At 37.6% G+C, this 20,855-nt stretch overlaps 1 protein-coding gene across 3 annotated transcripts in view; it reads left to right on the top strand.

Moving 5' to 3' along the window:
* BRIP1 (BRCA1 interacting DNA helicase 1) overlaps positions 1 to 20,855 on the top strand; it is a 58,230-nt gene that overhangs the window by 21,275 nt on the left and 16,100 nt on the right. For all 3 annotated transcript variants that reach the window (XM_086762880.1, XM_086762881.1, XM_086762882.1), the window contains exons 15-16: positions 16,856 to 17,015; positions 17,762 to 17,883. In XM_086762880.1, coding sequence (XP_086619006.1) covers positions 16,856 to 17,015; positions 17,762 to 17,883 — 282 coding nt within the window. The remainder of the gene's footprint in view (positions 1 to 16,855; positions 17,016 to 17,761; positions 17,884 to 20,855) is intronic.

Genomic DNA, 20,855 nt, shown 5'->3' with positions numbered 1-20,855 from the left:
GTTGTTTGAGGTTTACAGCTGTGGTGCTGTATGAATTTTGCCTCTAATGAGTAGTTAATTACAAGAATAATGAAGGTGATAGAGATGGAAAAGAGAATGAATCAGTATTTTCAAGTGTTTCTTATGTTGCATTGACATTGATTCTCTTTGTATGTATAACTTCCAGCAAACTAATGTTTTTAGGAGAGTTTGGTGGAAAATAACGAAAAAGTAGCAAGACTTTCTTACAACAAAACAAAATTGTAGAACGGGGAGAAACTCTTTAGCAGGGCCTGTTGTAATAGGGCAAAGGGTAATGGTTTTAAAATAGAGGGAGGTAGGTTCCAACTAGACATAAGGAAAAAAAACTTTTTACGCTGAGGGTGGTGGAGCACTGGCCCAGGTTGCCCAGAGAGGCGGTGGGTGCCCCATCCCTGGGAACATTCCAGGCCAGGTTGGCCGGGGCTCTGAGCAACCTGATCTGGTTGGAGATGTCCCTGCTCCTGGCAGGGGGTTGGACTGGGTGGCCTTTACAGGTCCCTTCCCACCCAAACCATTCTGTGATTCTAAATGTATTCCACTTAAGAAGACTGAGAAATTACAAAACATATGTTGTTAATGTACATGAAATTAAGAGAAAGGCACTCCAAACTTGTAATACCTGAGAAAATACCCAGCAAAATACCGCTGTATATATTGTCTTGGCTCCCATTCCACGTTTAAGGTGTCAACCAAAGCTGCAGTGAAGTTGCAGACGAGTGCTGTTTGCCATTCTGTTGACAAACCGTTCTTGGCAGTATTACACGACTTCAGGAAAGCAGGTCTTAACACAATTGACTTTGTGAGCAGCGTGCAGCGTGGCAATAGATCTAATTTGTGCTGTTTTCAAACCAAATGGGAATCCTCAGGTTCAATCTAGGTAGATATTTGGAATAAACAGGAGGGGCCTCAGTTTCACCCCTGACTGTTGCACTCTTCTGCCATTGCGCAGCAGCGTGCCTGCGTTGGACGTGAGAGCGGGTTCTTGAATATACTGTCTCCTGGCCAGGACGGAAATGTGCCACCCCTATGTGTGACAGGCTGAGGGAGGGATACAGTTTCAGTATTAATTCTGAATGTCTGGCTCTTCTTAGTTTAAGACAGACCCCTTTTCTTACTGAGTTTTGTATGAGGTTCGTAGAATTTTTTTTTTTAAAAGACGTCTATGTCAGAGTGGCAGAAAATAATTGGTCATAACACTGAAAAAAGAATATTTTCGAAACCTTTCCTGAAACGCAGTTTTGTAAATAAATTTTAAGAAACCCGTTTTTTTTCTGCCATCAGTAAAAAAACCCAACGCTGCCTTCAGACAACTTTTACTTATTTAATAAATTACTTCAATAAATTTACAAAAGATGGTAGTCTGTTTAGCCAGGCCTATTAAAAGCATTAAGATTTGAGCACTGGCTGTTAAAATGAGTAAATGGCAATATCACAAAGTTAAACAAATGCCAAAAAACATTTTCCAGAGTACTGGGATTGTAACAATACCATTAATGAGGGCAAAGAGGTTTTAATGCAATTTGCACATTCTAAAGTTTCAAAAAGAGGTTTTGAGTTAGTGCATTATTAATGTTCTGAACATCTGGAACTATGTAAGAGCCAGAGACATTGAGCAAGTGCAGGGTTTCCCCGCTAGGTCTGATGCTGACTGATTTCCTCCCTAGCGAAAAAGCTTGTTTTAAGAAGTTTGAGACAGTAAAATGACAATATCCAGATAAGAGATAAACATTCCACAGTGTCTTTTTGCTTCTAACGTGTATGGCGGAAAAATAGGAAACCATTAAGTCTGTGCAGTTAAAAGGTGGATTTGAAATTAAATAGGAAAACAGTTATTTGCACCACAGATAGTTACTCCATGGTGCAGTTGCACTGATTGGAGACTGCTTATGTGAGAAATTATCTAGTAACATCAGGTGGGTTCCATAATATTGCTGAAATTTTTCTGTTTAGGTATAATATGGAGGGATAAATGCTTTTTCAAGAGTAATATTCTCCTTGATATTCCTGTTGGCAACTGTAGGCATACTTTGAGGAAGAGATTTACTCCTGTGTGTAAATTTATGCAGGATGTAGGGATCTGTTCACACCAAGGATGTTTTATGACAGAAAGTTGTTCTTTCAAGTACATAAACATTAACTTTCTGCATAATTTTAATGTTATAGAATGTAATTTACAATGTTAGAGCTTTAAAATTATACAAGAAACAGTGTTTAAAGGTGTAATCTAGTTTTAAATGTTGTAACTATAGCTAATATCCAACATCACATTCATTGGGATAAAAAGAAAGAAGGCCTTTAAACAGGCTGGCATATCAGGGGTAAGTTACAAAATAATTGTAAATTAATAATGATACTCACTTTCTGCGCAGCATTTGCTTGCTGCTCTCAAGGGAAAGGCATTCTCTTACTCCAGAAGCCTTGTTTGTTTGAGCCAAACAGCTGCAACGGTGCTATTACAGTACGTAAGAAACCCTAAAAACAGGAAAAGACTTGAGGGAATAGAATTCTGTCATCCTTGCTATCTCAAATTATGTGCGAGTACCTAACGATAGAAGTAGAGCAAAATGGTGGAAGAGTAATTAAACAACATGCGAGAAGCGCTCTGTATCTCTCCTGGCACTAACGACTGTGCAGTGCTCCCTGGAAGTCGCTGGAGTTTCTTTCAGTGACTGCAAAGGGCTGAGGTAGGGCTCATGACACTCAAGTGACCCTTTAGGATTTTTTCTTTTGCTTTGAAAAGAAAGGCTTGTTGCCGGATTTTAAAGCTGTGTGTTTTGCCTTACTCTGATGAAAATCTATTTTTCCATAATTTAAACACTTCAATGTGTGTAATATAAACTCTCTAGCTATTGAGACCCTTGCGTTCATACAGAAGAACAATTTTCAGGCTTGGTATGCGTTATCTGAGATGTCTTCTGAAAGCTCCAATAGCTCCTCTAAATCCTAATGTGATTTCTGAAGTTTGTTTTTCCCGTTGACTTGGACGTAGCAAAGACATGTATGTAAAAACCACTGTGTGATGGAAGATTTCAGCCATTCCGTCACAACTCTCTTTTCTCTGCCTCGAGCACTGAAGACTTGTGGTGGTATCAGTTCAGATAGAGAAGAGCAGCAGAAGGAACAGGGAACCAGTTCACAGCCTGGCAAGATCATTTCTTGTGTCATTACAGAGGCTACAGCAAACATCTTGAGATGAGAAAGCCAGAATAGTGCTAAACTACGCTCCAAAGTAAAAATCAGATTTCTTCTAAATTTTTAAGGCTGACGTGTTTGAGTATAATGATTTATTAGAATGTTTTAATTTAGATTTTTTTAACATCTTGAATTGTTTTGGTTTTGGGATGGTTTCTTTTCCCCACTGCTTGGTTACTGATGGCTGATTTTAGTTTTGTCCATCCATGTGTGTGGATGCAGACCGTAAAATTGTTGGGCTATGTCAAAGATAAAATTTTATCTTTGGGCGATAATAACTGACAATCTGAATAGTTGCACAATATTTGTCTTTTCTTAAATAGTATGACAGAATCCTAGATTTCTGGCTATGGAATAATTTTCCTGTTTCTGGGAAGTTAGAGGCAATCCAAACATTATATGTGCATAGAGATGTTAGAAGAAATGATGCAGCAGCTTGCTGCTGAGTGGCAAGGTTCTTCCCTCTTTCCTTCTGATTGTTCTTGTGCTACTCTGAATTTTGTGTCAACTGATTCCCATCTCCAGAACAAAGGAAAAGGTTTTATCTTCTTTTTTTTTTTTTTTTTTTTTTTCTTTTTTTTTTTTCTTTTCTCCCTTGGTTTATTTTCTGCTGGCCTTGTGAACTGAGTTGGCTCCTCAGGAGGTCAGAGAAGTGTCAGAGATAGCTCAAGGGAAGAGATGATATTGCACACTCAAGGAAGAGAGCACGATCATCCCTTTTACTGCTAAAGCTCAGTCTCAGGGATTAAATGTTACTCTCCTTTTTGAAAACATGTTTTTCAGTGGCTGGTCTTAATATGAGAATCTACAAAGATACTCATTTGGAAATTCTGATCTTTTAATGGGGTGTGTTTTGTGTTAGAAAGTTGTTGGTATGAAATTGCAGTGTTGTTTACTCAGTCTGCCTTTACCCCGTGTTAACCAAATAAACTGGCGAGTTACTGAGGTGAATGGAAATTTAGGTGAGGTGATACGACAGGAATGAACTGTCCTGACTTCTTGTCCTGTGGAAACTGGCACAACCTGTGGGAATGGAGGAGCCATTTGCTGTCTGTACGTCGTGCTTACTGCAGTCAGACATTTTACACACAACCATTCCTGCAGTGCGTGGCGGCAGCCATCATCGTGGAGTGTTGTAGCAGTTCAGTGCTGTTGGCTCAGGGGAAATTTCTAGGTGTGATTTGGATCCCACCTTATCTTTTCGAATTACTGGCTGCAAAGAATGAGCAAATATACTTTCTGTGGCTTACTGAACTGCTGCGGTGACCAGCAAGGGGTTTGCAATTATTCAAGTGCCCTGTGGCACTTGCTTTTTAACACAGAGCAGATCTACTTTCTGATAGCATCTACACGTATAAAGTAGAATCCGTAGCGACAGTCTGCGGCAGATTATTGGGTATTATGTCTGAAAAAATTATATGCCATACTGGTAGATGAGTGTTTCGCCTGTGAATTTCACACCCTGGGAGCTGTGCTGTTTAATATTTTATTGCGCTGTTAGTTTAAATACCCTGAACATACAGCATCAGGAAAATAAACTAAAAATCTATTATTGTTTCTCACTTCCGAGCTCTGACTTGTTAAAGTGCTGCAAGCTGAATTGTTGTATCTAGTTAACACATGCTCCAGTTTCCATTGTAATTAACACTTTCTGCTTGCATATTTTTCCTACCATTTAAGTAGCAACTGCATTGAAAATGAGTTTTCACAGTCAAGAAGCATGTACCCTGTGAGTGATGGAGCCCAATAGTAAATAACAATGACAGTCAACGTGGTTTTTTCCTCAAGAGCTTTTAACGAAGGGGAGAGACAGCGGGATGGTAAACAGTAGTTACTAACAAGGAGCAATATATGCAAGCGACATTATTTTTAAGAAGAAGGTGCATCTTGCACAGGTTACTTCGACATTGCTGCTGTTCTGTACCACTGCAGCCTGCAGAGTGCCTGGTCCCTTTAGCGTCTCTTAGGGGTTCACTGCCTGATGCGGTAGAGATGCGACTTCTTCATGTGTGAAAAACACTATATGTGAGATAAAATAAACTTGAAAGCATGTATTTAGGTAGCATGTTCTGTATCAGCAATGTAACAGCATATACAAGAATTTGAATGTTGAATGTATGGAAAAGGGATACTTGGGCTATTTCAACTTCAGAAAAATTCTGTTTCATTGGAAAGTCAGGGAGCCTATGAAATCTGCCTTAGAAAATCATGCCTTAGACTTAGTTGCTAATTGAGTAAGCGAGCTTCTTTGGGATAAAATCTAATTGGTGAGATGGTGTATCCTAAAGAGGACTCGTCGTATTTTGATTCAGTTGACCATGCATTAATAGATTTTTTTTTTTTTTTCAAAAATGTTTTGCAGAATGTAACTTTTGTTTTATGGCTTAGAAATAAGCCAGTTGGCTTGTTAGTAGCCACATTGCAGTGTGTTACATTTGAAACTGTTTTCAGCTTTTTCTTCCTATTTTTTTTTAATCATGAGGTAAGAAATTATTTTGTTAAGAATCAGATGTCCTGAAAGGTTTGTTATTCCTCCATCTGCCTACATTTTTTGCTGGGGGGAATGGAAGGAGGGAGAGGGGATAGAACTTCTTTTTTTTTTTTTTTTTTTTTTTTTTTTAATGTTTAGTGCATATGGTGATGCTATATCAAGCATTTACTGTTGGGGAAAAAACATTTAACCTTAGCGTCATTCTTTGACTTAGGTCTGGAATTGTACTTATTTTTCTTTTTAGTGGTCCTACTTCCTGAATGAGAGGAAGAATCAGAGCTGATATTGTTCCTTGTTATCATCATTTATCATTGTGTAATTACCTCTTCAGAGCTAAACATCATGCGTACAATACATGGTTGTTGCTGAGAAATGGTCTTGGTTCTTTTACGTGCACTGATTTGCTGTATAACAAGGGGAAAATGACTAAACTTTCCAAGAAAGTAAAGATAATATTAATCTTTCTTAATATGATTTGATAACTACAGGTGTAAAATGCCTTCTGTAAATTTAAAAATATTTTCTCTGTTAATAGAAGAATAAGAGCTAAAACCTGTTACGCTCCCACTCGTGGGGTCAGTCCCACGTGACAGGCACCTGCATGCCCCCGTTTACTGTGTGAGCTTTCATGGCCTTCGGCAGCCCCGTGCCTAGAGGACTACGCTGCGTGTCTGCTTGAGTCAGTTTTCCCAGATGGTACTGTGCTTCACTGCTGATGTGCCACGAAGACAACCTTGTCCTTTTTTTGTCTTTATTCTGAAAAAAAAAAGAGGTCAAAGATGAGTGAGCTTGGTTTTTGACTGGTAAAGGCGAGGACAGCAGCGTAGGATGCTGACTTCATTCACGAGCAGTTAATAGTTTTGTATTGGATTCCGGACCAGGATCTAAACAATCTTTTTAAAAATAAATTTTTCTGGAGAGCTTTCTTTGCGTGAAGGATTGCTCTCTCACTGGAATGTGAAAGTGTAATGATAGCCTAGGGTGAATGTACAAGCAGTTCTTGTAACACAGAAAGCTGTTGTCTTGGTTAATTTTAAAACCACAAAAGGAACCCTGTTTTGAACCAGGTTGTTTAGAAACAGCTGCGATGGAGCTCAAAGACTGAATACTTCAAAGGCCATCCAGATTGTTTTGTGGTAAAACATGTTGGGTTTTTTTGGGAAAAGATTTTATATAAAAAAGCTTCTTTAAGTGTAGAAGCAACATATTAACTGTGTTATTGTAGAGTCTTTGGCGTGCAAAACATTTCATTTTTCATTACTGTTGTCGCCGTTCACATATTCCATTATTTAAGGAGGTTATTGAAAAATTGATGGTATGTTGGTACCAGAGAGACATCCTGTAGGCTGCCGTGTTGATTTATGGCACATGGAACACAGTTCAGTGCTTCAGTTTCCTGCTGGTGAGCGGCACTTTGTCATTGTCCCTAAAGAAAAATCATACCAGTGAAATCCCCTGTGTTTGCCCCAAGTTGAGTGATGCATACTTTTTCTTCAAAAATGATTATGAATTATTCACCTTTCATTGTGCTGGAGTGTGCACATGGTGATCAGAATCTTGTTCGTAATACAGAGTTTTTCACCATGTTCAGGGTTTAGTTTAATTATGTAGTTGAGTTGCACAGTAGCTTTTATCTTCTTTTTTTTTTTTTTTTTCCTTCTTTTTTTTTTTTTTTTCTCCCCACAGTGTGTCTGGCAAGCCTGTGTGGGCTAGCACAGATTTTACCCCACACTGTGAGGGTATCTCAGTGCATGAGTCTTGGTTCTAAGTGTTTATTTTTCTTTTCTGTTTGATTAAAATTTTCCTTGAGAAAATATGTACAGTACTTCTAAACTTTAAAAGCCGCTTTTTTTTTCACACAGTTCTTGAAAATCACAGATACTTATGTGGTTTTAAAGTTTTATTTTTCAAGCTGATTTTCTGTTGTGAAGAAATGATAAGAGATCTAAGTGAAAAATCTCTTGAAAATACCACATGCAGTAGTGATATAGATTTCCAATTGAGAGCAACTTTCTCATGGGAGCTCTCTTGAGGAAAGACTCCATGCGATGGACTACCTGTTTGGAAAATTAAAAGGCTGTATGATCTTCCTTCCTACCTCTGGAAGAAAAGTAAAATGTTGTAATAAATGTGTGACTTGCTTCGAGGTCCCTTCGCAGTTTCCTGGATTCCATCTTGGACTGTTGAGGTCTTTCCAATAAAATTTAACTTTTCTTATGGAAGAGAATAACCTGCTTGGCATTGATCAACTTCAGCAATTTTGGTTTAATTTTGGAATCGTGACTGTTTGTGCAAACTTAGTTTTTTAAAAATAATTTCCTTTGAACTACTTTCGCTTTAAATATATGTGCTTTTATGTTATGCACTTGATTTGATTTTTACTGTAGCAGATGGTAAGGGTTAGCAGTTAAATACACATCCAAAAATCTTCCTCATCAGCTGAAACTGAAAGATTCTGAAAAAAGTGAAGAATGTGTGTTTTCCTCTGGAAGTTGTGCTTAGATGAGCATATATTCTGGTCTTATTCCTTCACAAAGTCTGCTTCTATTGCAGGACTTTTCTACGGTCTTTCCATGTTACAATTCCTCTCTGTGTTGCCTGGTCTTCTATTCCTTAAAGAAATCAAAGTCTCTGAGCGTATTATGTTCCCTGTATTCTTTAATTATTGGTTTTAAAGTAGAATGCTTTCATTTTCCTGACGACAGGAAAATGTTTAATAATTTTTTAATATATATTTTCTATTTTGCACTCATGGATCATTTCATTACAGACCCTCTGTGACACTTTGGGAGAGGAAATCAGACAGAAATGGATCTGGAGTTAGGACTCTGTAAACCAAGGCTGGTTCAAAAGAACACTGCTTTGCTTTGCAGGTCGCAGCCCCACGGTGATAATAAATAGTTGGGGAAATGTGCAGTAGAAAGGAGGCGTAGCCGCTCCTCGATAAGAATAGCATCTTTGTGTGGCCTGCTCCCATTAAAATGCTGCACTAAATCAGCTTATTTTTGGCACATAAAGAAAAGATTACCTGTGCATATGGATTTATATGGGCATTTGGTGTTTTTCTCCAGTTTCCCATTAAGAGTGGGAAATTAACATTCTATTCTGAAAGTAGATTTTACTTCAGGAATGAAATATTTTGGGAACAGATATTTTTATATTCCATTTAAATTAAATATGCTATAATTAGAAATGGAGAAAATGGAATTTGAAGCTTAAAATATTTTTTTTTTTGTGACTAGATACCTTGTATCTAGATACCTTGATACTAGAACTTGTATCAGCTTAGTAATTCAAAAGAATAAATTTTAGATACCTCCCGTAAACATGAAGAGGTTTCTGTGAATCAGTCTATTGCTTAACCTTTCATGAAAATCTAATTGAGTGCGAACAACTGCTTAAATAATTCAAGGGACTAAGTTATTCTTGACTGGTATAGTCCCAGCCTACTGCAGTGCAAATGTCTGGATGTCAAGCAGCGTTGAGGTTTTTTCTTTTTTGGTGAGGAAGGTGATTAAGAATCAAATCACTGTTGAAAAAGCAAACAGATTGATTAAGAAGGAAAAAAGATGAAACGTAAATTATCTCTGCCAATTTGGTCCATGACTTGTGCTAAAAGGTGCATATTCTTTCAGGCCTTTTGAAAGCTGTCATATTTTTGGTGATGTTGATAGGTGTTATTGGGTTTCATTGCTTTCTTTTCATACTTGTGACCTTTTATTCTTGTTAAGGGACACTGTGCTTTTTAGAGTACTATTTTTAGTAGTTCTAGAGTGCTATTCCAAATTTATTTTAAGTATTTGGATAGTGGACTTTAGATTTTATTAGTTAGTTCGGCCAAATATTTTCCCTCCTGGTTTTGGAATGAAACTCATCTTTTTCCGTTCACGTGAATCCTTCCAGACAGTTCTCTCTTGTCCCTTCAAGTTCTTATTCCCATTTCATTATTCTGTTTACTTTCTTCCTTCTGCCGTTTCCTTTGTGTTCACTTTTAACCTCCAAGGATTTTTGTTGTTGTTGGGTTTGTTTTGTTTTCTTTTAGAAACTAAAGGTGGAAATTGAGTTAATTACTGTTCCCATGCCACCACATTGGCTTTGTAAATGGTTGTTTCCCCCAAATTGCGGAGTTCCGGTAGTCCTGGAGGTCAGTTACCTGTGGGATCTCCAGTCATTTAGTACGGGCACTTGGCAACCCTTTTAGTTCACAGACTTGTCAGGTAACTTTTGATAAGTCTGTACTTTTCCAAAACATCGTAGTTCTTGAAGAAGTTAGTTTAATACGAGCTTGTAATACTGGTGTGGAAGTGATGTGAGGAAAGTGGGTGGAGCCTGGCCAGGTGCATTCCCCAGGATTGCTGTGAAATAACCTGAGTTTAAGGGCCCTAGTGTTTAAGCAACATACTAAATGCGTTTATTTAATGACTGAATATATTTTGAGATTATCACTAATATAGAGACAATTTCATTCCTCCTTACTAGATGTAGAGCGTTCAACCAGGCAATTAAGCAGTGTGTTGAACAGACCAGAGCTTTGAGACCGGGGGAGAGTGGTTTGAACAAAAAGGTACAGCTGTAGCTAACCAGCTGACTCAGCAAACTGCATCACCCTGGAAGCTTATTAAAGGTAATACAATACCTATGGAATTAGATACATTATAAAAACATCTGTGCCTTGAGATCATCAGAGGATTACTGGAGTGGAAAATCTGAAGGATCTGTCAGAGTCTATAGATTTTTACTTATTTATTTTTTTTAATATGTGGAAAAGAAGAGCGGGGACAGCTGATGCAGGTTGAGTTGTCCTGTGATATATGAAGCAACCTGTATATATATATATTTTTTTTTCAGACAGTCCAAATGGTGGGAAACATTTTGTAGTAAGACAAGAAAACTGCATTTCTTCTTGACATTCTCTCTAAATGCAAAGGTGTTCAGTAGATGTAGAGAAACAAAAGCCTCTTATTTGTTTGGTTTTGACAGCTTTTCATTTTCTGTCAAGATACAAGCACTGCATTGAAGTAAAAACATTTGATAAAACTCAATCCATAAATTTGGTATCTGCCTCCTCCACTCCACTGCCCTCTCCTGTTGCTTAGGTAAAACAACAGCACTCGCTGAAGGACTGAGTTACTCAATGACTTGAAGAAAAACAGTTTGTGAGATCAGTGGAGGAAAAGGAGAGAGAAGATACAGAAATTGATGTCCTCTGTTACGGAAGAAGACATAATTTATATTTACATCTAGTAAAAAATTTAAAGAAAAGGTATTTAAAAATGCTAGGCACAATGCTGGTGAGGTCTGTCTTAAGAAGTATGTTATTAGATTATTTTAATGGGTTCATGCACGTTCTTAATGATACATGAAAAACTTTAACTGAAAAATTTTACAAAGAGCAAAAATTATTCAGTACTGTTCAGTTTTATTGTTAGGTGTTTGGAGTATTATCTCGAGGTTATTTAGCTTTTCGAGATACTGAATCACAATATCCATCGGTTGCAGATTTGCTTCTCCCATGGTCTGTTTTATTATTTATTAGTTCTCTTTTATAATGTGGTGTTGAAATTGAAAGGCTGGTAAGGCATTAAGTGTTGCATACTTTGGAAAGGTGTGAGACCTTATTAATGTATGTTTAAAGTACGCAGGGATACCTGTTTCATTTTCATAAGTTTAAGGATGACTCAGATGAGTGGAATAAACACTAATTTTAAAATTAGAGCACCATGCATTGGGATAAGTTTTATTGTTTTATTTGAATGAGGAAGTTTTAGTTTTGTTCCCTCATCCTAGCTAGATTTTTAGGCAGTTGGAGTTGCATTTGGATATATTTTCCTTACTTTGCGGTTGATTTTATGTACATGGGAAATTCATGACCTTTTTCACAATCTAAAGTTGTGAAGGACTTAGAGCATAGTTCAATTTGACAGGTTCTCTTGTCTCTCTCTGAGTCTAATTACAGCTGCTGAAACAGTTGTTCATCCTGTATGTGGTGGAGAGGCACAGCTGGATGTGGGTACCTACATCTGCAGCTTCTTAAAACGTTTCTGGTATTGCCAAGTTAAAAAAGAATAAATCTGTAAGACGGTTCCAAAGTTATGTAGAGAAAGAAACTCTTTAATGAGATAATCTGTAATTTCCATAGAGTCGGTGTTCTAGGAAAATAACATTATGTATTTCACTTTTGAAGATGTGAAAGTATATTCTTCTCCGTCTGCTAAAGCTTTGAGGGATCCCTTTATTCCATGTTTGAAGTTCTTAATCTACATGTCTGTAGGGTTCCAGTCTAGTCTAGATTCCCTTTGGAAATACTTTCTATAGTCAGTTGTGGGTATTCAGGAGAGAATGGCCCAGGCCAGTCTTTTCCATTAGGTGTTTCTGGAGACACTTCAGGTTTTACAAACCATAGCTGGAAATGATCTTAAGATGTGTACGTCTGTATTGCATTTTTAAACACCGAAACACGCTGCCATGTAACATAGCCTTGAAATTAGAGGGAGAATGTTTGTATTCTGAGATTTTAGCTATTTCTAGAAGTGACACCACCTCTTCCTCACTCCATTTCATGTAAATATAGAATTTTGGTGTCTGTATGCAGAATGTGCATTAATGGACTGATACGTAAAAGATGGTGTAAGAGTACATCATAGCAGCACTGTGTGTCTTTGTGTGTCACTTTTACATGCTGGTGGATTGGATGACAGCCCTGTTTTCTGCAAGTGCCTACCCTTTTAGTCCCAAGTGTAGCATAACACTCTTAGTTCTCCCAAAACGGAGTCTAGTGGAGTTCATCCTGTTGCTCAGCCTCTGGGTTGGCCATAGATGTCTGTTTTCCATTCCTGAAGTTTTGTGCTGACTGCCTGTAGAACTTCTATTTGACCCTTCAAACACGTTTCCAGCCCACTGGAGACACACTTTGATTTGAAGCAGTGCTTATTCAAAAAGAAAATTCTGGTAGCAAACACATGAAGAGCTCTGCATGGGAAAAGGCTTTTAGATCAATGTTAGTCCCTTGGGAATCTCTGACTTTTTGCACTAACAGTGGTGCCAATACCGTGATTTTTATTAAGAAAAACCTAATGGCTGTCTCCTTTCTCCCCCCAGCTACCCTTGGTATCTGAATAACAATGAAAAGTGGACCTTCATATCATTAAAAAAAATAATGCGTAGAAACAAAATCAAAAAATACTGAAGTCTGGGGAAGTGGGTTTTCTCATGTATAATGGCAGACTTTTAAGAGGGTCGTGAGAGACTTGTGTAAATTTTCTGCACCTTGAAGTACCTTTTGTTCTGTTATCTTTATATAAATGTATGGGTAACAAGACAGCTTATATGTGCACAAGAAGATACAGTAGAATTGTGACTGATAGTTATTATTAAATAGCTAATAGTTGCTAAACTAGCCAGTAAAGCCAGTTATCTGCTCTCAAATGCTGCTTAGGTCCTTTCGTCCTGTACTGCCCCTGAGCATCCTTTCAGATTTAAGTGTTCCAGAGCTTCCCCAAGCACTTTTTGATGGAGGGATTATTTCTGTAATGCCTGCTTACTCTGCTGGCAAGGGACAATCCATTCATTACATGAATTAATGCTAAAATATTTAAGGAGTATTCTATGTAAAGAAATGTAGTAGCAGGACGAGAGCTAGGGAACCGTAAACCAGAATAATCGTGTGACCGTGTTTTCTGTTGGACCCTCCCTCATCTAAGGTATTTGCTACTTCAGAAATCACTCTCAGGAGGTAATGAATACTGCAGAAAAAGTGCATCCCCACCAACTTGATTGCTGCAGGTTAAGTTCCCAACTTCATTAAGATGCTGGGAATTACAATGAACTTGCCTCAGGGTAAAATGCATTAAACAAATCTTTGGTCTTGCTTCATGACATGGGAAACGCCTAATGCGGTTTTTGGCACTGTATAAAACGAAGCGGGAAATGGAAAGGGGCAAAGCTTTTCCTTCATGGACAGAGGATGAGAGGACTTTGCCTAGGAGTGCAGCGTAATGGCGAGAGATGTTGGGAAAACAGTTTCCCCCATTCCCAAAATTCAAGAGTGCTTCAAAAGCTGCTTGAGAAGGGGGATGCTGACAGAGACGAATGGCGAATCTAAATACCGAGCTCATAGTTTCTATGGATCAAAGCTTACAGGTGTCTTTAAATTGCAGAAAGGAATAAAAGGAAAAAGCTATCAAAATAAACATCCTTCAGTGCATGGGAAGATGACAGATTCTTTCTAACAAGATTTTCTGCTCTCCTGGAGGAAGACCATTTGTTAATAAACCATTTGAGAATCCATTTTTAAGGGATTTAATAAAATATACGCAGACTGCCTTCCACTGCAGAAACTATTATTCCCCTGGGTAGAAAAAGCGACTGACTATGGGCATTAATGGTTGCTTCCTGTGATTCCTGGCATTACAGCTTGCTCCCATTTGCACTTTTTCAACCCGAAGTGAAATAATTTTTTATGAGAAACCCTGCACTTGATTCCTAGCTTTTATGAGGCATGTATGTGTTCTATATTTTATTTATTTGTATTCAATCATGTCCATAATTCTCATCATTTCTGTGTCTATAGCATGGGTATTGTGCGTGTTTGTGCGTGCTTTCCTGTGTACAAGGAAGTTTCCATATCTAGCAAACTCTATTAAATGGAAGAAGTAACAGCTTTCACGTGAATTAAATGAGTTTTTCCATTCTTGCCAAAGATTTTCATAAATAATTCACACATTTCCATCAAAAATTGTAGGTTTTCTATTGTGATGGTTGAAACCCAAACCTATTATGGGCTAAGACATACTTGCCTGGAGGGGCTGGGTAACCCACAAAAGAGAAAGGATGTTTTCTTAAGAATTCAGAGGAAGGTTTTCTACTGCCATCTTTCCAACTATGAATGTAAGTTATACTGCTTTCACATGTGAGAGAAAGACTGTGGAATTGAGAATAAGTAATTTTTGTAAGGAATCTTGTCCTTTCTGAGACTACCGAAAGACTTTGGTTCTCTTAATTTAAGAAACAGTTTTTCTGCCACTGTTTTTCTGTGAAAAATGCCGGTTGATTTCAGTAGCTGAGAAGATTGGATGAGGAGAAAATCAGGGGCCAGTGATGCTTACAAGTCAAAGCATGGCTAATTGTATGTATGTAAGTGTCGAATTCGGTTATACCCAGCTATGTCTGTATTACCTTGCTGGCTTCCTTTTGTGGTGCATGGTAAACAGCAGGCAGTGAATGCCCAAACAGACGTTAGCTTCACAGAAGGAAGAGTGAAATCTCAAAAACTGATATTACAGTCACTGGCAGCATTAACAGATCCCAAATGGATGTACTTAGAGGCGTAATTTGTTTGAGCCTTTTCTTTATCAGAACTATCTCCATACACATCCAAGAACTGAAGGCGCAGTGGCAGGCCGTGGGTGGCAAGATGGACGGTCATTGCTTGGTCATAGCATTACGACCTTTTTTTATATAAAAACAGATTACAGACAGGATGCTGCCAGGAAATGACAGAGCTGGTAGAGAAAGGGACAAAGCGTAGGACAGACACATTTAGAAGAGATGATTTATTCTACAGTAACATCTGTATGTATAGGAAACTGCTCCTGCTGTTCATCGCTTACTCTTTGTGCATGCTTGAGGATGGTGTCATGTCAGCAGTAAGCAAGTGTAATTCCCTGAACAGAGGTTTGAACAAAGCTAGTGAAAATTCAAAATAACGTAGTATTTGTCCCCTCTGAACCACATGTACCTCAAAAGGAACCAATCCATATCCTCAATGTCAGAGAGTGTGAGAGAATGTGAAATATGCAAACGTTCTTGTAAACCCTTTCCTATAAATTTGCAAGTGTTCTCCCTGTGAAGTCAAATGTAACAATTAGTTACCATTAGTTCTGCTTCACAATAACACTGAAACTGTATATTTTGTTGGAACAGATTAATTTTGTAACAACTAATCATTCAGGATCCTGAGGTCTTGGCTGGGGTGCATCAGAAGGGCAAGTGGGTTGGAGTTAAGGGGTGCTGTGGCTTTTTCAGTGATGAACTGGGGCAAGTGCGGGTTCCACACGGAGCAGTTTATGTAGACTGAAGCAGAATACTGAGAAAGTCTTCAGTGAGTGAAGCTGAGGGAAGTACAGACGAATTAAGATCGTAATCCTTATTACAGAATCTGTGAATTTAAAATCTCTGTACATATGAAGCTCAGTAACTACTGCACAAGAGTTAGTGGCACACTGCTGATCACTGAACAGTGAAAGGAGTGAAATAAAGTATTTACTTCTGTCCATTGAACCAGATCTACTAAGTGCGTTCTAAAATGTGTTGCTTGCCTTGCTCTTGATTTGAGGGCAGGGCTGTGCACCAACAGACAACTATGTCAGGTGAAGGAGTGACTTTCTTGCTCCCTGACTTGATAAAATTCAGTGTAGAAATTGTTGAGAAAAGGGCATGTGATGACTGCTAATTGCAAAATGACCCCCACCCACCTGACTTCAATTTCTGTGGTAATTTTAGACTTTACTTTTTGTAATGCAATACATATTTTCATTACATTTGAACTAAATGTGGAACAGGCTTATTTGCTTGCAAGAGTTGAAAATGTACTGATGTGGAGTAAAATGTGCACAGTTCAGAAACTGGAAGATGTAACGAAGCTGACAAGCCCTGCAAGAAGCAGAGGAGGCTGTTGATAAATCCTGTGTCAGTATCTCCTTCCCCAACTTATCTATGTAAATTTTAAAATATTGAAATATTGTGGAAATTTAAGATATAAAGGCTTATTTAAATTAATTTAGAATTTGCTTTCAGCCTTACTTTTGGATCTCTTACTTGGCAAAGAGAAAAACAGGTAACTTTCATTTTTCTTTGAATGCCGTTCCTTTTGCTTTGAGGAATACCAGAAGATGCTCTTTATTGACTGCTCTCCTAGATTTAGAGAGTTTTGCTTTGATAACTCAAGACTGAACTGTTTCTAATTAGTGGCCATCATATTCACAAATGTTGCATAGCTGTGGGACAGTGTACGGTAGGGGAACTTGTATTTGTAAATACCAAAATTGAATAACATAATTGCACTAAAATAAGTGTCTCTGTGTGCTTTATTTGAGCGGTTTAAGTGACTGACCTTTCATTACAGCTCTTCTGGATTCTTCTGTTTGTTTTCAGCTGCTGGACAAATTAAAAGATCGTTGGATGCACACTGGCTTATGGAGAGACCTGGAGCTGGTTAAGACGGTCATTGCAGAGCCGCAGGGAGGGGCGAAGAGTGACTTTGATGAACTGCTGAAATTATACTATGATGCAATAAAATGTAAAGGAGAAAAAGGTACGTCCTTCAGACATACAAAATAGTTAATGCAAGTTAACATCAAGTTTTAAAAGAAGAGATTCTTGAAGTTCTTAACTATTAGAATAAAGTATAGCTGAATGGTTAAATTAACCTCAGCTTAATAAGTTACTGTGATAAATGAGGAAGATTAGCTGCTAGTTGTATTGCTGCATGAGGATATAGGGAAGTACAGGACGGTGCATAATCCTAATAGTGATATTCAGAAAGCAGTGAGCTGTGTGAGGATGTGCAATTGTGTGTCCAGAGGGCTTCTCAAAGAATCACACTTATAGTACATTGCGTAACCATGATTTACCATTGTATATTCCAGCCACTATAGGATTTCTTCTCAAAATACTTAAATATTAATATAAAGAACAAAGAATTATAGTATGTCAAAAAATGAATAAATAGCATGATTTTTGAGTGCTAAATTTAAGATTAAAAATTTAAAATTTTGTAGTAGATACACATAGTTCTTACAGAATTAAGTACCACTGTATTATGTAATGCAAAATTATTTTGCTAGTTGATATTCCAAATCACAATACTGTTGACCAAATTGGAGTTAATCTCATCCCTCTAACAAAGTAAGTTCTGTCCACTTATCTTTTCCAGACGGATACACAGCGTGTTATGCTATATTATGTTTAGCTTTTTAAAAGATGTTGGGGAAGCTTTCTTCTGCTACTTTTTTTTTATCACTGAGAATGATTTGTATATTCCTCTTTGGCTTTTTCAAGATGGAGCACTCCTTATAGCTGTGTGCAGAGGAAAAGTTAGTGAAGGCTTGGATTTCTGTGACGAGAATGCCCGTGCAGTTATAACCATAGGTATTCCATTTCCAAATGTGAAAGACCTTCAGGTAGGATGTCAATTGAAATTGAAAACTTTATTTTAATGTCATGTTTAAAACAACAAATACACACAAATATTTTTTTCTAAGTGTTTACCCTTAGCCTCCCCTCAATCCCATTTGAATTCTTTTGACTTACCTTCTACACAGGTAGAGCTGATGTATGGAAATGAAGTTACTTCCTGACTCAGGGTGGTGGTGCATTTGGTTGTGGAGGTCTAGGATAAACGCTAGGAAAATACTGTTTTAAATAAGGCATTCAGATTGATCAAAAGATTATTTCAGAAAATAGGTGGAAAGATAAAGATAGTTATAGTGTAAAATAGTAATATAATGTGAGAATGTACTTCACACACTAGATGACTGACTGTAATATATCACCTTTCTAATCCCTGTTGCCTTCTTATTTTATATATCATCTATGTTTATCTCATACATTAAGAGACATGCCTATATCTTCATACACATAGCATAACTACGTGTATGACACTTCCCACTTAAACCGAGAGTGGAGCTGTCGACCTTTTCCAACCTAGTGACAATTTTTTGATAATTCAAGCTTCATCTAACTTTAGGCAAAAACTTCGAAGTGCCTTTTAAAGATAGGATTCTGAAATCCTTCTAATTAAAGAAATTTGAGACTATTTGTACTTTCCAGCAGGTGGCCAAAGCAGCATCCTGTAGCTTGCACTGCTGTGTAATTACACGCATCAATACTTCCTTCCTTTTGAATTCAGCTGGACTTCTCTTACGGAGAGATGATGTTCCTTTCAAATAGGCGCTTCATAGGTGAAGGCAGGCACTTGTAAAGGCAAAGAAAGCCAATGAATATGGAAAAATGTTTTTCTAGACATTATTTCTACTTACTGAAAAAGAACATTTATTATTGACTAGTTTGTAAGACCATTTATTTTTTAGTGGTGCATGGCACTTAGGTAGTCTCCAAGTTGCTAGCACACTTTTTCCCAGTGATAGTAGCCACTGTCACTGCTTTGTCTTATCCTGGTAGAGCTCTTTGGGACTACTTTGTGAAGCTAAGGAACAAAGTGAAGTATCCCAGAATAAATACATACCAGAAACTGCTGGATTCTGGTTATTAGTAATGCCAAATCAAACAAGAAAATTGTAGGTTTGCACTTGAAAGCCCAAACTGACTCAGCTTTGGTTTAAGAGATGTGTTCTGTGCTTAAGTGAACAACCAAAGACTTCTTTGTTGTCTGCAGTGTGTGCCTAATTACAGCCTCGGTGGAAAAAACCCACATCCTCTGAGGACTGGGAAGGTTCTATTAGTGGTGGCTGCCTGGTGCAATGTTCTTGCAATGTTTGCATAACTTTCTTGAAGCATTTATTCAACCATAACTTTTTTTTCCTTGCTAAAATATAATACACTGTACTTTAGTATAAAAACATTTACATTCAAGGAATACTTAGCACTCTTTAGTTAGGAAGTTTAGTTAGAGTTAGAAATCCTTTGTTTTAGAAGCATATGCTGAAATGATATTTTGGAAATACTTGATATGTAGTATGGCTGGAACTCTCACAATTTACTCCAAATGATTTCCAGAAAGTTAGTCTTTTTGTGTTCTAAATAATACAAAAATTAAATTGAAAACAATGTGTCAGGGATGAATTACGTTCATGGTGGATTATGTTCCTTAAGATTGAAATATCGTATTTGATTTCACCTTGAGTTCAACCAAATATGTCATATAATAGCATTACAGGCAGTACACCCCATTATTGATAACTGTATTCCAAAAAGTCAGTGTTGTATTGAACTTTTTTTTTTTAATTGGACTGAAGAAAACCTCTAAATTTTTAAGTAGGGATAGAAACACTAGCTGCCAAATTGCAAGCAGCTAAAGGTTTGAGTGTATATATTTAGATACGGCAATGCACAAAGCACTGCAGTGATCAATTCTAGATGAGAGAAGGGCATGCACCAGTCTCTTAGCACCAGATTTGAGGAGCTGTCTGGTGCATGGCAGTGCTCCTAGAATAATGCTAGAGGAAATTGGTCTTATTGTAAATGTGTCTTTTGCTCAAGAACTGCGATCCAAAGTGATATCCAACTAAGGGCACTTCCCTTTAAATTGAATGATGTTTTGTTTTGTCCAAGCCTTTAGGTTTATCAGACACCCTAAAAAATTCTAGTTTGATTTCTTTTATCGGTTGAGCTCAGTTGTGTGAAGAAGGATAGAGTGAAGGATAGTCGCTCTCTTCACTGAAGAAGGTCAATTAGTAGCTTTGTAGAAACGTAAGTTTGAGTTGAATTTTGAGCAAACAGGAGAAAATTCAAAACACGGTGACACCAGTCAAGTTAGACCTAGATAGACATTAAATGGTGAACACACGTACATCCGTTGCTTTGACATGGCAATAGGTGCTTAGCAGATACACTGAACAAAGAAACTGATAGGATGATGAATAATGACATCTCTTTACAAATAGGAAATGCAAGTGATTAACAATTCCCTTGGAACATGCGTGAATGATATACTTCTGGGATTAGTTTAAATCACTAAAAAGTGCTGTGCTTCTACATGAAAATACACATGCACGTCTGCTTTTTGGGTTAATAAAAGTCCACTTAAGACTCAATTCCATAACCTCTTACTCCTGCACATAGCTTTTACTTGTGCGAGTAATCCCTTTAATACTTCTAGGCCTGTGCACAATCATAAGGGTTTGTAGAATCCTACCTTTGGAGACCAATATTTTATGTTGGCAGTTTCATGTTGGCTCATCTCCACTAATATTACTTGTCTGTGATCAACCTGCTTTCTAAATATATTTTATGATTTGTAACTTGATGCTAACACCAGTGAACTGTAATATTAGAGAACATAAATAATGTGACAGAAAAAGAAGTGTAATCCCGTATCCGTGTTATCTGATGCTGACATACTGTTCATTAACTTCTGTTCTCTATTTTAATTGTATCTTTCTGAATCCAGACGTCAGTCTTTACTTGGGCAAGA

This window comes from Chlamydotis macqueenii, chromosome 19 (assembly GCF_036417535.1).
Source record: "Chlamydotis macqueenii isolate bChlMac1 chromosome 19, bChlMac1.mat, whole genome shotgun sequence".
In the NCBI taxonomy this organism is placed as follows: Eukaryota; Metazoa; Chordata; class Aves; order Otidiformes; family Otididae; genus Chlamydotis; species Chlamydotis macqueenii.
The sequence above is the reverse complement of the archived record's forward strand: the minus strand, read 5'-3'. Positions and strand labels throughout refer to the sequence as shown.